Genomic DNA, 17,564 nt, shown 5'->3' with positions numbered 1-17,564 from the left:
ATGATCTTGGATGGGAAATGAATGAGCGCAGCAGTTTGGATATCTGGATGTGTCCCAAATGGCACCCTATTCTTTATATAGTGCATAGGGCTCTTGTCAAAAGTAGTACATTATAAAGGGAATGGGGTGCCTTTTGGGATGCACCCTCTGTCTGATTAATCATTTAAACTTTTTACTTATTTATGATTGGTGCTGTAAAGGCTGTATAACTAATACCAGGATCATTTTTGTGATTGCCCAGTCAGTGAAAGAGTCATAAACTGAATTGCAGTGAATTTCCATTAATTGGTTCTACAGCCAAGCTAGTTTAGAGACTAAGCAATGTTCCCTATAAAGGGAACAGCGACATGCTGTCTTAATAAGGGCGAGTAAAGCGTTACGTGTGTAAGTGTGTGTGAGTGTGTGTGTGTGTGTGTGTGTGTGTGTGTGTGTGTGGTGGGGGGGTAACACAGTCAGTCCTCTGTGGCTCATTATTGGTCTATAATCCAATCCACACTGATGGTCACCTAACCTCTGAGCTTTGAATTGTGTTCCAACATGGCTTCAGTCAGTCAATGGGGCTGGGCTGGGCAGTGTGTGTCTCTGTGTGTGTCTCTCTGTGTGTCTCTGTGTCTGTGTGAGTGAGTTGGCCCAGTGATTGGTGATTGGGCAGTGGCTGTGGCTCAGCTCAGAGTATGGCTCTGTTACGTGTCTTAGGCAGTGCTTTAGTACAGGACAGGACAGGAGAGACAATGGTGATAGATTCAAGATGCTGCCTGAGTTGTGGTGGTGGTGGTGGGGGAGGGTGGAGCTGCCTGGAGGGAGAAGAAGAGAGAGGGGGATTGGCTTGGAGCTAAAGCAGAGCTTGATGTAAACCAGATGAGGAGAGGAGAGTCTCTAAAACAAAAGACAACCCAGAGTTCAGCCAGGCAGCCAGCATCCCCCATCGCACAAACACCTACTAGTCTTCACATTACACAGGCTGACTTCCAGCAAAGTAAGGCTAAGGAGGGTTGATTACTTTCGGGATAAACCAGGGTATGTATCTTATTTCGAGGGAAAATAATGTTTCTAACTAATCCAGTTAGCTAAGAGACCCTCTGTAGCTTCGCTAACAACAGTCATGCTGCTACTGGTGTAGCTAACTTCCTAACTATTTAAACACAGTCTGCATACCAAATGGCACCCTAGTCCCTTTATAGTGCACTACTTTTGGACCCTACCCTGGTCAAAAGTAGTACACTATATATGGAATAGTGTGCCATTTGGGATGCATCCCTAGACTCCCATGAGAGAGACATGCCATATTGCCTCATGGTAATTTGATGACCCATCACATCTGCCTCTCCCTGGACTCTCTTTCGGCCGACATCAAACAGAGAGAGAGAGAGAGAGAGAGAGAGAGAGAGAGAGAGAGAGAGAGAGAGAGAGAGAGAGAGGAGAGAGAGAGAGAGAGAGAGAGAGAGAGAGAGAGAGAGAGAGAGAGAGAGAGAGAGAGAGAGAGAGAGAGAGAGAGAGAGAGAGAGAGAGAGAGAGAGAGAGAGAGAAGAGAGAGAGAGAGAGAGAGAGAGAGAGAGAGAGAGAGAGAGAGAGAGAGAGAGAGAGAGAGAGAGAGAGAGATGAGAGAGAGAGAGAGAGAGAGAGAGAGAGAGAGAGAGAGAGAGAGAGAGAGAGAGAGAGAGAGAGAGAGAGAGGGGTGCAACCCTGTCAGACATGGCTGAACTGAAAGAGGAGCTCTTCTTAAACCTGTCTGCTCCTCCACCTGCCTGTGAAAGCAGAGCCCCTGTCCTTCTGGCGCGTGGCTTAGCACCCAGGGGCCTGGATGGGCCAGGCCCGTCTGGGGGCCCCGCTGATCAAAGCCCCGCGGCTAGGGGAATCGGGGAAGCATCCCATCTCCGGCGCCCAGATGAAGGGCCAGGGGTGAAGAGGTGAGGCCTATCAGTGGCATGATACGGCCGGGGCCTACTCAACAACAGGGACTTGGGTTTCACTGATGTCTCCGACTCCATCTGTGCGAGGAACATTATCTATAACCCCTCCCTTTCTTCACCCCTCCCTCTTTTCTCACCCCCCCCTATCGCATGCTGCGGAGGATGAGAGCGCCGCAGAGATACGGTTCAGGCATTACAGCAGAGGCATGGCCAATCTTCAAAAACCTAATGCAAATACCTCATTTCCTAGGTCACCCACCGACAATATAGTTTGTCATTTCACAACGTCGAAAGTTTTTTAATGATTTCTGCATGATTTAAGAAGCTCTTTTAAGTTGATGGGGATTCGGTTCAAATAGAGCGCATGTGTTGTAAAATTCAGACCTGTGTTCTTGTGAGACCATCGGTTAATAACTACCCTATGAAAACAGAAGTGTGTGCAGCTGCTCTGTATGAAATGATCTATCTACCAGACAATACCAGGGAGGATCACAGCAATTAACAGTGAATCTGACACACGGTTCCTCAGTACTTTGGCTCTTTTTCAGGCTCTGCTTTAGCAATTAACAGGATTTACAAAGCCTACTGGCAGGGGTGAGAAGAAGCAATCTGCTGCATAGTCAGTCTGCGTCCCAAATGGCAACCTATACCCTATTTAGTGCACTATTTTTGACCAGGACCAGTCACTGAGGACCCTAGATGGTCGGTAAAGAACTTTAAACGCGTGGTGGAATCCTTGGCTTGACAGACACAATAAAATGATATGCCTGGGCTGGTCAAGCCATTAAGAATGCCTAGCGCTCCCTCGGCTTGAGCCAGCAACATTCTGTCTGCGTCCCAAATACTATTCTCTATATAGTGCACTACTTTTGACAAGATACCAATGGGCCATGGTCAAAAGTAGTGAACTATAAAGGTAATAGGATGCTATTTGGGATGCAACATTCTCTCTCTCGGATTCTCTCTCACATGCCCTGCTACCTGCAGCTGTTGCCTGTTAGACATACCAGTGCAGCTGTGGAGGGTGGAGGATGAAACCAAGCCTGAATACATAGGATCTGTCCCAAATGGCAACCTACTCCTTATATAGTGCACTACTTTTGACCAGGGCCCATTGGTCTCTGGTCAAAAGTAGTGCACTATATGGGAAATAGGGTGTCATTTGGGACGCACCCATAGTGTTCTCCCCCTCATTTAAGGCCAGGCAGCTACCAGAGCAGACAAGACAAATGGACTAAATATATCCAACTCCCAACAGACAAAGCACATCTCTCTGTTGATTAGCTGAGCCACGCCATGGTTGTCTACTAAACTAGACCATTGTTCAGGCTTACTAGAGATTTCTCTGGACATTTAGATATTTTTAAGACTTTGCTTGTTTCAATAAGGGTGTGACTGAGGAAATAGCTGAAGCAGAATATTGTAGGTCACAAGCACGCATCAAAGTGGTGATGACATTTTCTTGTAAAATCACTCCTTAGAGGATAGGTGGAACCATTTATATCTCCTCCTATAATTCATAAAACACAAACCGTAGGTTGGGAATCTATCATTACAATTGAAAGAGTCGGATAGCTAAGGGATGGATTTGCAGACACAGATTAGGCCTAGTACTTAAAAGGTATTTCAATGGAGAATGTCCATGGAGAATGGTTTTTAGTCCTGGACTAGTCTTAATCTGTAACTGGGAAACCGTCTCTAATAGGACTTCCATAGCCTACTGGTAGGGGTGAGAAGAAGATCTCTACTGCATCCCAAATGGCAACCTATACAGCTACAGAGGTTCTACAGTAAAAAGGTTTTGGGCGGTGCTGTTTTACCAGTCAATGACTCTGACATTGTCAACAGGATAAATCGAGCAACAATAACCAAGCAAGTCTTCTGACACTTGTGGGTGAAACCACAATAAGAAAAGTCTAAATGGAATCATTGGGACGTCCCAACTCTGACGTCACCCCTTTGAAGTTGAAATGTAAAATGGTTAAGGTACGGGGTTTAGGGTAGGGATGTCCCAAGGATCCCGGATAGCACTAACCAACCACAATCCCTCACTGACATCATTCACGTTACACACAAACTGTATAGAACAAGACTCAACACATCAAGTTCAACAGTGGAGTCTCTGTGAATGTGTGTTCCCAAAATTGTTCCCATTTGCCTGCAGTGTGACTGGGAAGTGAACTGGTGATGCAGTGAGTGTCTCCAGGTCAGATAATGAGAGAAGGAGAACACAGTCAACCGTGAATATAAACACACCACTTGAGCGCCGATGTCGCACTCAATAACCTTGGGGGAATGACTCATCGTAGCGCCACAGAGAAAGAGAGTGTTATACACACACACACGTAGGGAAAGTGCACACACACTACATACACACACACACACACACTCACACGCACGCACACACACACTGTACTGGAGGGCATTTTCATTCTCCCATCCTGTCAAAACATCCGTTTAACAGGACAGTTGTGGTTGGTGAGCGAGGCAGCAGAATGACAAAGTGTTTGGCCTTTTCACTGTTGTTTTGGGCTAGCAGCTAGCTAGCTGGTCATCATCTGCCTGTAGGACATGTCATGGGGAGAGCAACATTGACTTTCTGACAACATTGACTTTCTCCAACTCTTTCTCGCTGTCTCTCAAACTCGCTCTCTCTAACTTGCTCACTCTAACTCCCATCTTCTCTCTCTCTATCTCCAACTCCAGCCTCTGTTCCCTGGGCGCCGATGACATGTCGATTAAGGCAGCCCCCCGCACCTCTCTGATTCTGTGGGGTTGGGTTAAATGCGGAAGACACATTTCAGTTGAATGCATTCAGTTGTACAACTGACTAGGTATCCCCCTTTCTTTTCCCCTCTTTCTCCCTCTCTCTTTTGTTCTCTCTCTCTGGAGTTTGACTCATGTGGACCATGTTAAAGACTCGTGCATTTGTTTACAGAGAAATTCAGAGCTGACATGATTTCTCAATTAAGTTCTCGTGAGCGCTGTTGTCTGCAGTGGTGATTAATGTAACCATGGGCCTGGCTCCTAGATAGAGGAACAACCAGGAACAACATCCTCCATTGTGCAGATGCTTGGATGCATCCCAAATGGCACCCTATTCCCTATATAGTGCACTACTTTTGATATAGCACTTCAAAGGCTTTACTAAAATGCAGGGGTTTACACAGAAGGAGCTCCATGTTTTCCATACTCAGTAGCAGTGGCGGCTGCTGAGGGGAGGATGGCTCATAATAATGGCTGGAACGGTGTGAATAGAATGGCATCAAAGACCTGGAAACCATGTGTTTGGTGTATATGATACCATTCCACTCATTCTGCTCCAGCCTTTACCACGAGCCTGTCCTCTCCAATTAAGGAGTCAGTAGTGCCCGGACTGTTGGCAGACTGCGTCAGAGAGCCTAGCTTGTCTTTTGTTGGTTTAGCAGTGGATTTGATCATTGTTACTCCACTTCCTGCTAACCAATACAACACAGTGAAATCCCCCTTAAGACCAGAGCAGCAATGTCCATCTTGTCTGGCCTCAATTCTAAAGAGGAGCCAGAGCCCGGCCAGCCAACACTGCTGATAAACATGTTTGTGCTAACATTGTCAATGACAAAATGTCAGCGCGTTTGGCTGAAAATGCAGGACTCAACACAAGCGTGGACGATAACAAACAGGCTCCCATCGTGCTTTAGAATCGTCCCCCCCCCCCCCCCCCCCCCCCCCCCAAGGTCTTGGCTATCGGCCAGGGGAGAGAGAGTTGTTTAAAATAATGAACCTAACTTGTGTATCTTTCACCTCAAAGTAGAGGGCAGACATCCACTCTGCTACAGGGTAAATAATCATTCCTCCCTGGGAGAACCATGAAGAGCCATAGACCTATACACTGTTTGTCTAAGGCTGTGTCCCAAATGGCTCTCTACTATTCCCTATATAGTGAACTACTTTTGACCAGAGCCCAATGCGCCATGGATGAAAGTAGTGCACTATGTAGTGAATCGGGTGCCATTTGGGACACAACCACTGTCTATCTAAATATGTACTGTTTGTTTGCTTTAGCGAAGACTGCTGCCTGTCTGGGTAGAAAAAACCCAGCAGCCTGACTAATCTCTCAGCAAGAAACAACACTAATAGAGTTAGTTCAGTTTACTCAAAGTCGTGAGTAAACATTGATGAAATGTAACAAGGCATAGTCAGATAAACAATGGTAAATCACAATAGGAAAAACAAGGTGGCGCCTCAAAGGGCTTAGGTCTAAAACCCTAGAAACATCACACTGTGCAATGTATGCAAATGCATCCTCAAATATTCCCATTTCGATAAATGACTTTGGTTGCGTCCCAAACAGCACCCTATCTCAACTCAGTGGTGCTGCTGTGGTAATTCATCCTACAGCAGCTAGTGTTGTGAACTGGGGGACTGACGGACTGTTAATTACAGATCCCAGCTCAGAAGCACATCAGCTAAATGAAAACTGGAGGGAGTGAGAACTCTTTGAAAGTTGAAACTCCTTGAGAGAGTCGGTGTGGTGTGTTTTGATCCTGACGATGAAAACATAACTGAAGCTTGGAAACAGTTTAGTCTCTATATCCGTATGGTGTTCTTCTAGTGAGCCTGTTAGATTTAGAACTCTACACTTCATCTGCTGCCAATGACGTAGGACGGTAGGGAGCCAAGTAGACCCCCGCTCCCCCTGTCGCACCTCCCCAAACACACATACTATACAGTAGGTCCACATCACAGAAAACAGACAAGTGTTCAGCCAAGTTAGTCTGGCTTCAGGGCTTCGGGGCAGGCTGGGGCTGACTAGTAGAGGACCACAGCAAAATAGTCATTTATACAGTTTATGTCCAAACGCAACATAAGAAAACATGAATCCTGAAAACTGTATACAATTTAGTGCCAGGGAGCCCAGCAGAACACCCCCTTTCCAAATAAACAGTACAGTCCAGTACTTCCTGGTGCTAATAAGGGTATAGTTTGCAGTATGGATCATTGTGTGTCAAAATGAAGCTAAAACAATATACAATTTCATGGTCATTTCTATTCAAGCTTACGGCAGTAGTAGCTTTGCCATACATAACAACAACAACTGTGGATTTATCCTTTAAGACAACTGCAGGCCACAGTTATATAAAGGCTCATTCACTATGATCTTGTTACACTCCAGTGCCTGGAGTGAACACTAAACTGAGGCAGGGAGACAGACAGACAGTGCAGCCACTTTGACCATATATACTATATAGTGTCCAGCCTGTAAATAGAACCTGCGTCCCAAATGGCACACTATATCCCATAGGGCTGTGGCCAAAAGTAGTACAGTATATAGAGAATAGGGGGCCATTTGGGACTCAAGCCACAGTTATAGCAATGAGAGACACCAGACAGACAACCTTTACTGTGTCATGTCCAGTCTAAATCAATAGGCTACAGTACACATTGAATCAGACCATTGGCCCATCTATAGCATGGAGGGAGGCAGGACAGGAGGCAACAGCTTACTGGTCTTGGGGCATACGTAAGAGGATGAGAATTCAGGCCTTTGTCACTCAGTCCGCTAGCTCCAGCACACACAATCAGGTCCTAGACTGCGTCCCAAGTGGCACCTTATTCCCTATATAGTGCACTACTTTTGACCAGAGCCCTATTATTTAGTGCACCCATAGGGCTCTGGTCAAAAGTAGTGCACTATATAGGGAATAGAGTGCCATTTGGGACACAGTCCTAGCATAGTGCCTTGACAATACCTTTAAATGCAGTTCCTCATTGAACCTAGTAATGAATGGCTAGTAATTCCTGGGTTTTTTATTTGAATGGCTTATTTATTTGACCACCCAAATCAAAGCCCCCTGCTGTTGACTGAGTTCAGTTTCCCCAAGCAAAGCTAGAGCAACAACATACAGGCTAAGACACAATAACTGAGAGGTAACATAATCATGTTAGCTGCAAAGATGTCAGTTGAGTTGTCCCTTTCAATTCAGGCTTGTGTTTTCTTCCCCTGACAACAAGTAACATGCAGGTGGAAGCTTTGCTCTTTTCCCCCGTCCCTCGTCTCGCTGGTCCATCAAATTACTGCTGAAACAAAATCCTTACAGCGACGCAGTGAGAGACAAACACATTGACATTGAACACAGCTACAAAAATATCCAAACAAATTAATTACTTTAACAGATTCAGCCGAGGGCTTCTGCTGGCCATCACAAAATACCCGACATGGACGGTAGCTAGTTATCATCACAGACTCACAGGCTTAAAGGACAGGCAGGGAAAGGGTTTGATTTGAGAGAAAAGAAGATAAGGAAAACTAATCCAACTGATACACCGGATAAAGTTTGATGCAATTTCAGGAACATAATAAACCATCAGATATCAGGGAAACGGATCAAGCCGAGAGAATCTTACAGCTTCATATGAGTTAAGATGATAGTTTGAATCCCAAATGGCACCTATTCTCGACATAGTGCACTACTTTTGACCAGAGCCATGGTCAAAAGTAGTGCACTATATAGGGAGCCATTTAAAAGGCCCAGTGCAGTCGAAAACGCGATTTTCCTGTGTTTTATATACTTTTTCCACACTATGAGGTTGGAATAATACTGTGAAATTGTGAAAATTATGATATTGCCCTTTTAGTGTAAGAGCTGTTTGAAAAGACCGTCTGAAGTTTCAGCCTGTTTTGGTGGGATGGAGTTTTGGCCTGCCTGCTGACATCACCAAGCGGTAAATTAGTTAATAGACCAATAAGAAAGAGAGTTCCAACCTCTCTGCCAATAACAGCTAGTTTTCAGTTTTCCCCTTCTCACTCAGACCACTCCCAGCCAGTCCTAGCTAAATTCTTGCTTGAGAAATTGCTCTTTGCTAAAATACTATTTGTTTCTTTTTGACCATTTTAATTGAAAACAATCACAGTAAGGTACTTAATTGTTACCCAGAAATGATTTGATATTGAGATAAAAACGTCTGCATTGGACCTTTAAGCCAAAGCCCATGAGGATCCTTTTCATTCAGCAGTGTTAGTACTACGTTCTTCATCATCCTTCACTGTTCCTCTCTATTAGATTGGATTAGTATAACTAATCTCAACACAGTGACACTGCTTCACTCCCAGAGTCTCTCTCCCACTGATATACAATAACCTTACAGTACCCCTGCTCCTTCTTACGCCAATGGTGCTTCCCAAATGGCACCTTATTCTATATATCGTGCACTACTTTTGACCAGAGAGACTTATTCCACTATACAGTGCCTTCGGAAAGTATTCAGACCCTTTGACTTTTTCCACATTTTGTTACGTTACAGCCTTATTCTAAAATTGAATCTACACACAATAACCCATAATGACAAAAAAGCGAAAACCGAAATACCTTATTTACATAATTATTCAGACCCTTTGCTATGAGACTCGAAATTTAGCTCAGGTGTATCCTGTTTCCATTGATCATCCTTGAGATGTTTCTACAACTTGATTGGAGTCCACTTGTGGTAAATCCAATTGATTGGACATGATTTGGAAAGGCTGACACCTATCTATATAAGGTCCCAAAGTTGACAGTATTCCCACGCATAATAGACGAGACACGTGATCGTATACAAATGTAAGCAAGGATTGAAATGATTATGTTTTGGTCAAATGTTATATATCTGTTTAGGATTCTTGGGGTCAAATTGCAGTCTACAAATGATTTGTAATTATGTTCCGGCCCCCCGACCATCCACTCAAGAAAAACATCTAGTTGATGATCCCTGATATAGGGAATAGGGTGGCTTTTGAGATGCAGCCCATTTATTCCATGTCTACCCTCCCTTCTTCCATACTGAGTGACTCTCCTCTCTCCTCACCCCCCTGTTGTGTTGTCACTGAGGTGTGTCCAGCCCCGTGTACAATATTGAGTTTTAAAGCACTGACTCGAGCAGTTCCTAGCCCCTTGAGGTCTAGCTGTAGCTAGGGAGAACAGGACACAGCAGTGATGTAAGGCAAAATGATTTCACCCTCTCGGAGAACAACTGCAGTGACCTGACTTGGAGACAAAAGAGGAGAAAAGGAGAGGGGAGGATAGGGGAAAAGGAGAGGGGAGGAGAGGGGAAAAGGAGAGGGGAGGAGAGGGGAAAATGAGAGGGGAGGAGAGGGGAAAAGGAGAGGGGAGGATAGGGGAAAAGGAGAGGGGAGGAGAGGGGAAAATGAGAGGGGAGGAGAGGAGAAAAGGAGAGGGGAGGATAGGGGAAAAGGAGAGGGGAGGAGAGGGGAAAAGGAGAGGGGAGGAGAGGGGAGGGGAAAAGGAGAGGGAAGGTGAGGAGAGGTGAAAAGGAGAGGGGAGGAGAGGTGAAAAGGAGAGGGGAGGAGAGGTGAAAAGGAGAGGGGAGGAGAGGTGAAAAGGAGAGGGGAGAAGAGGAAGTTGAAGTGGAGACCTCACAGATACACTAGTGCCACCTGGTGGTCAGAGGAGAACAGAGGGACACCCGACGGTCGACCGACATCGTTGTATAATAATATAATATTATTATATGTATGTTGTATGTTGGCTTCTCAAACACATTGTTTGTGTCTAAGATGTACCCTTTTTTTCAAAGCTTTCAGATGGATTTGTGGTCTCTCCCAATAACGTGCCACACCTTCCCCTTTACAAGAATCAATTACAATGTTTTTAAATTGTAGCATTGGTGAGACCAATTGAATGAATGAACACGGTTCTAAAAAATAAAACTGGACTTGAGCGACCATACCTGGTTTCTCTGACGTCTCACCATTGGTCTTTTGAAACTGCCTGACCAGGATGGGGGCAGGTCTGGGAGCTGGAAGACCAGACAACTCAGCTGCCTAGACACAGAGGAGAGGAGAGGCAACACAATAAATACTGGGCTGGTTCAGAGCCTGGTTCCTCTCTAGGTTTCTTCCTATGTTCCTGCCTTTCTATGGAGTTTTTCCTAGCCACCGTGCATTGCATGCTCTTTGGGGTTTTAGGCTGGGTTTCTGTATAAGCACTTTGTAACACATACAATATGTACATGTAGATAGGGTAGAGATTGTATTCGAAGGAGATTAGATGACAACAGAAAGCAGAGGAGGAAGCCAATGGGACAACAACAGTCAAACACATTGTTTCGATGTCTCCATTTAGGAAGAGTAATCCCCAAGCACACACATAGGCTACATCCAGATCTGATATCCCGACTGATGAGTGTGTTTCATGTGTCAACACACAACTAAAGAGTCCACTTTGCTTTTCTGGTTCAGAATAGCGGAACAAAAGGAGGACATTATATTGATGTATGTTTATTATATATATATTTTTGAAACTCTGCATCATTGGGAAGGGCTAGTAAGCAAGCATTTCCCAGTAAAGTCTACACCTGTTGTATTCGGCGCATGTGGAGATTGTCGTTTGTCACTGTCAACACTCAACAACAGACAATTCTGTATGGAGGCTGCTGCAGCCAGCCAATGATTCACACAGGAGGACATCTGCACCAGTTTCATTGAAGATAAAGGCTCGTCCTCAATAGCACCCTATTGCACTAAATAGGGAATAGTAAATCCTCCTGATCCTTCATATGGGACTCAGTACAAATCATCTCCACAGGCATGGCTGTACTCTCTGTATTGTCCTATGAGCCAAGTTGATATGCAAGAAGATTATCAATACTAAGAGGTTAGGCTGCCATTTATCTTGGGTGCCCAGCACATTGGCTCATCCTCACTACAGCTGTTGAAAGAGACTCTTCCCTTGTGCAAGTGTCCTCAAATCAACTATATCTTTAACAGAAACACAACATGGTGGAACCTTATCCTCACCTACCTAGCTGCCAAGAATAACACAGTATGAAAGACTAAGAGCCAGGTCTCTCTCTCTCTGTGTGTGTGTGTGTGTGTGTGTGTGTGTGTGTGTGTGTGTGTGTGTGTGTGTGTGTGTGTGGACGTGTTTAACTATACTTGTGGGGACCAGAAGTCCCCACAAGAATAGTAAACCAAGAGAAATTTGACCAACTGGGGACATTTTGTTGTCCCCACAAGGTCAAATGCTATTTCTAGGGGATTTAGGATAAGGTTAGAATTAGGGTTAGGAGATAGGGTTAGTTTTAGGGTTAGGGTTAGGTTTAGGTTTAAGGTTAGGTTTTTGGGTTAAGGTTAGGGTTAGGGTTAGGGTTAAGGTTAGGGTACGGCTTAGGTTTAGGGGTTAGGGAAAATATGATTCTGAATGGGACTGAATTGTATGTCCCCACAAAGTTAGCTGCGCAAGACTGTGTGTGTGTGTGTGTGTATGTGTGTGTGTGCGTGCGTGCGCGCGTCAGAGCAGATGCTGTGTACAGCATAAATGTGTAACGCTTGCCTGTGGTGCACTGTGGGAGACTGAGCCCTCCATCGGTGGAGGTGACATTGAGGTGTCAGGCTGAGGAGGCTGATATGGCATCTCCGGCTCCACATCCAGGTCTCTGATGTCAACTGGCCGCTGAGTGTCCTGGAAGCTCGTTGCGTCTGTAACATCTGTAGAAACACACACACTTTCATTCTTTATTATCCAAGCCTAGCTATCATTTCCCCACTAATAGAGATATACAGTATAATTTAGAATTTCATGAATTATTGCATCAATAACTGGTGCCCATGCAGCGCAGCCTCGAATGGAGAGGAAGCCCTGTCGTTTCAAATGCTCTCACACGTCCAAACACAAGGCGTTGCAGGGTGAAAGTGTTCCCAGATGACACAAAGCCACACAAACAATGGTTTCTCTAGCCATAACATGGGGTTTGAGATGCTTTTCAGGATAAGCCACAACAAAGGGGTTGTCAAACCGTTTTACAGGCTCTGTGTCAGCTCAGTGATTTTGTAATTGAGTCCCCAGTCTGTTGGTGTCAAGAGCTGCCCTAGGGGGGACAAATAGCCTAGCGGTTAAGAGCGTTGGGCCAGTAACTGTAAGGTCGTTGGGTTCGAAATCCTTAGCCGACTAGGTGAATAATCTGTCGATGTTCCCTTGAGTAAGGCACTTAACCCTAATTGCTCTTGATAAGAGTGTCTCCTAAATGATTAAAATGTAATTATAAACCTGGTGGTTCGAGCCCTGAATGCTGATTGGCTGAAAGCCGTGGTATATCAGACTGTATACCATGGGTATGACAAAACACTTGTTTTTACTGCTCTAATTACGTTGGTAACCAGTTTATAATAGCGATCAGGCACCTCGGTGGTTTGTGATATATGGCCAATATACCACGGCTAAGAGATGTGTCCAGGTACTCCGCGTTGCGTCGTGCTTAAGAACAGCCATTAGCTATGGTATATTGGCCATATACCACACCCCCTCAGGCCTTATTGCTTAAATATAGTGTGCATCCCAAATTGCACCCTATATAGTCCATTGGGCCCTGTTCCAACCAGCCCCAGTTTGAGTGGAAAACAAAATTGCTTTGAGTTCTTCCTCTGTCATTAATATAGTCCTGTCTTTGCTGCTTGGATTGCAGGGTCCCCCCCTCCCCTTCTCTCTGGTCTGGTCTCCAAGCAACATTGGAGCTTTTTTTTACCGTGGGTCGAGTTGATTTTGAGTTGGGTAAATATTGGTTTTGGCCAACACAGGAAGAGGCTAGGAATCTGCTATGAGGTTCTTCTGTCTGAGTGGACGCATAACTTAGACACAGTGTCTAAAGAGCCATGTGAACACAGAGGAGCATTCACAACATGTGACCGACAACCGTAACAGAATCGCATGTTGCTTTTCGACCACTAAGTAAATATTAGAGTATTAATTTCACGCTTTTCCATCCAGCTCTAAACTGGATATTTGTATTAGCTGACACACCAGTATGCAGGGTGTCAAACACTGATAAGTGCTGAGTTTTTATGAGAAGAGACCTAGTTAAGAGTGGACATTATGGTTAACGTACCAGGACTGGGAAACGTAGGACAATCTCTCTAGTTCCCCTGCCATACATGGTTATGATCACCACTATATCATGAGAATCATCATCAACTTTTTAAGAACCCTTATCCCACTTCTTTTTGTCTTTATTTGTCATTTCTTGTTCTGTGTTCTAGTAGTATTGTAAAGCGTCTTCGGGTCCTAGAATAGTCCTGTATAAATTCAATGTATTACATTATTACATACTGTATCTGGAAGGCAGGCGACGCACAGACACACACAGTCCCCCTAAGAGGCAGCAGCAGTGGTTTCCGCTGGCCTGGCCTGGCCTCTCTGTGCTCCCAGCAGCGCCTGATGGAGAATCCAGGCTGTCTGATTTCCCCTATGACTGAGGATAACTCAGTCTATCAGCACTGTGGCTCTGTTCTGTGGTGCCAACAACTCTATTCCCCCTCTCCTCTCTTTCTCCTCCCCTCTTCTCTTCCCTGTGTCCCCTTACAGCTGTCCTGCATCTCTAGTCCCCCTCCTCATACACATATCCTTTTATGATAATGAGATAGAGAAGTCCGGCCTTAAGCCTGTCGTTTGTGGGTTCTGGTCCAGAGTTTTAAAAAGGCAACATCTTTTGTCATTTGAATCCAACACATGTATACCCCAAACTCCTTTAGGCAGGTGGAACAGAGGTAGAATGGAAAGAGAAACATTGACTTGTGTTTCCAGTTCTACCTGCTGACTGCAGGGTGAGCTGTCCTGGGGAGGAAATGCGTCCCTGTCTGGTGTTGGGGTGAGGCTCTGTCCCCGTCCTGGTCACTGTCCTGTTCCTGGGCTGGACAGTGAGGGGGTGTCCAGTCACTAGCCTCTCCCCTGCAGGATGCAGTCTGGGTCTCTGGCCTTCGCTGACCTCTCCCTCCTCCTCTCCCTCCTCCTCCCAGGACCCCTGGGGATTGGGGGACACAGCAGTCACAGCTCACTAAGCTTTTGCAAAACATTTTACTATGGTCTGCCTTTCTGAACATGACCCTGCACTGCAAGGGCTTAATGCCTTGGCTGTTTGCTTGCCCAGTATTTATGTACACTGTGCCAAAGCTTTTGCTTACATTGTATTTCCTTGCATAAATGCTATGCACAAACACAATAAGGTCGCCTTACATTTTGGCATGCATTGACAAGTGGGGAAAACCTGCCACCTAGAGGCATTATAATGTCACAACAGGAAAAATATCAGACAGGTATTCAATACAAGTAGAATTGTGGACAGTAGTGACAACAGAAGGTTCCAGTATGTACAGAGCAGTGCCGTAGTCTGATAGTTACCTCCGGGTCAGGGCGTGTCTGGGTGACGACCCCCTGGTCCATCTTAGCCAATAGAGACAGGATGGGGTCGTGGTAGGCCGGGATGACAGGCCTCCTGACCTGACCCTCACTGGGAGGGTCGTAATCCTGAGAGACACAGAAAATAAATGGTTAGCATGTTTGCTATGAATGGGAGCCATTTTCACATTTGGTTTCACGTCAAATCGTCATTGCTAGACTGGAGGGAATAACAGTCAGTGCTAGTAAAAGAAAAGCAGTGGACACTGTGCCACTCACCATGTCCTGGACCTCCTGCAGGGAGCTGGAGAAGCTGTTGATCAGATAGGGAACATAGAAGCCTTCCTCCTCAAAGGCTGGAAGGAAACAAATGAAAAGGCATCGATGGGTTTGACATGATAATAATCACACTATGATGACTATGGATTTTACAATCTTAGGAATGAATGGCCTTTTGTAGACCACCTGACGTCTGAGTGATGTGTGTGTGTGTGTGTGTATGTGTTGAGGTGTGTTGTCGATCCATCTCACCTCGTGCTGCTGCCGCCTGGCTATAGCTGAGGAGCAGCTCTCCCTCTGAGATGTGTCTAGCAGCCGTGTCTGTCCCAGTGACTGTGGAACTACTGCCACTGCTGCTACTCTCCGACGATGACGAGGAGGAGGAGGAGGGAGAGGAGGGGGTCTGAGGCCCAGGTGGAGGTGGGGGTGGTGGGGTAGGGGAGCGGGGAAGCATGGTCTGGGGGCTGGAGGTTACAGGTGGGATTGGAGGCACACTGACAGGTTCCTCCTCAGCCACTGACATCACTCTGTAGAAAGAGAGAAAACGGAGGGAGGGAGGGAGGTAAAGAGAGAGAGAAAGAAAGAAAAAAGAGAGAGAGAGAGAGAGAGAGAGAGAGAGAGAGAGAGAGAGAGAGAGAGAGAGAGAGAGAGAGAGAGAGAGAGAGAGAGAGAGAGAAAGGTGAGATTAGTGGTACTCGGTCAGGTTAAAACCAATAACCATCTATGTTACATGCCTGTGTGCTATCTTTGTAACTCTAACTGCATTGTAATCTCCTGACAGCAGGGGGAGCTGTGGTACAATACAACCACACCAAGCAGTACATCCTACACTATCCACTATGTACCCTCATTGTCTTCTGAGGGAGGTCCCCACGCAGTTCCACCATTCAGAAAGACAGACAGATAGGCTGGCAGACAGACGTTCAGTCAGACAAACGGACAGTAGAATCAGCAGACAGACAGACAGACAGACTCACAGTGGCTTGTTGTGCTCCTCCTGCTCCTCTGCAGGGCTGTGGGGTTGCTCCTCAGCCAGGGGCAGCGATGCCTCTCCCCAGGGTCCGGCAGGGCCAGAGGGTGGAGACACCACCAGGAGAGAGGGGGCTGGAGTGGTGACGGGGGTCACTATTAGCTCCGGGTCTGAGATCAAAGTGGAACAGAAATGTTCAGCATCTCATTGGATCGACTGGGGGTCAATCTATCATGGATAGGCCCAAGTTTTTCCTGACCACGTGACCTGCACAAGAAAAACTCTAGGTCCTTGCCTATAACTAGGGCCCTGAGTTTTCCCTTATCAGGTCACATGACCATGAAAAGCTCTGGTCCATAGTCATGGACCACTCAATTACTAATACTATGGACTGCAGAAGGGGTCCGCAGAGTATGATTGTGTAATGGAGATACAGTAACTATGTCATCAGACCTGCAGGTGTAGAGGTGTGGGGCTCCGGAGGCTGGGGCTCTCTGGGTGACTGAAGGGGGGTCCCCTGCTCTGAAGCCTGTGGGGTGGCAAGGGGTGACAGGCCTCTGCTGGGGGGCCCAGGACTAATACTGGGCTCTGGGGTGGGCACTGGGGTTGGCACCAAGGGCTCCTACAACAGCAACACGATGTGGAAAGAAAGAATACAAATACAATAAAACACTGTATAAAAAGGAACAAATAACTCAGTGTAAATGTTAGATTAGAAATACTATTTCAAAATATATATATATTGTTCACATTGCACAACAAATGTCCAGATTAATACAGTAAAGACTGATTTCTTGATTGATTGACTGTACACAGTACCTCCTGTGGCGGAAGACCCTGAGGCTTGGCTGGTGCTACAGGTCTCTCCTGTCCCTCTCTCTGTCCCAGCATCAGGGCTATGGTCTCTGCCAGCGCCTCGTTCACATACTGTCTGATCAGCTCTGTGTCCACAGGAACACTGGCATCCACAAACAGCTGTAGGCCCTCTCCACCCGCAGCCTCCACTGGAACCACAGGGGTATGTTCAGTAGGGCACATCGTAGCAGAGCATTTTGCAACAGAAAACCTAAATCTGTGTTCTTATTGGACAGACACAATGTTTCAAAATGGATTCTCACTACTGAACATCTACTATTCTGGTATACCCATCTTCGCATACTAGATAATTGTAACACATTTTTTAAAGAATAGTTCACATCCAATAGCTGGGTTTATATTGCACGAAAGAACCCCAGCAGTATTCCCCTCATTCTTCTTACT

At 45.9% G+C, this 17,564-nt stretch overlaps 1 protein-coding gene across 1 annotated transcript in view; it reads right to left on the bottom strand.

The window, feature by feature from the left end:
* kiaa0586 (KIAA0586 ortholog) overlaps positions 1 to 17,564 on the bottom strand; it is a 100,404-nt gene that overhangs the window by 12,461 nt on the left and 70,379 nt on the right. The window contains exons 22-30 of the mRNA XM_084182429.1: positions 17,124 to 17,308; positions 16,758 to 16,926; positions 16,312 to 16,474; positions 15,587 to 15,861; positions 15,335 to 15,411; positions 15,059 to 15,184; positions 14,471 to 14,681; positions 12,221 to 12,375; positions 10,617 to 10,710 (exon numbers count right to left, since the gene is read on the bottom strand). Coding sequence (XP_084038555.1) covers positions 10,617 to 10,710; positions 12,221 to 12,375; positions 14,471 to 14,681; positions 15,059 to 15,184; positions 15,335 to 15,411; positions 15,587 to 15,861; positions 16,312 to 16,474; positions 16,758 to 16,926; positions 17,124 to 17,308 — 1,455 coding nt within the window. The remainder of the gene's footprint in view (positions 1 to 10,616; positions 10,711 to 12,220; positions 12,376 to 14,470; positions 14,682 to 15,058; positions 15,185 to 15,334; positions 15,412 to 15,586; positions 15,862 to 16,311; positions 16,475 to 16,757; positions 16,927 to 17,123; positions 17,309 to 17,564) is intronic.

The sequence above is a fragment of the Coregonus lavaretus genome (assembly GCF_964263955.1).
Source record: "Coregonus lavaretus genome assembly, chromosome: 18".
Classification (NCBI taxonomy): domain Eukaryota; kingdom Metazoa; phylum Chordata; class Actinopteri; order Salmoniformes; family Salmonidae; genus Coregonus; species Coregonus lavaretus.
The sequence above is the reverse complement of the archived record's forward strand: the minus strand, read 5'-3'. Positions and strand labels throughout refer to the sequence as shown.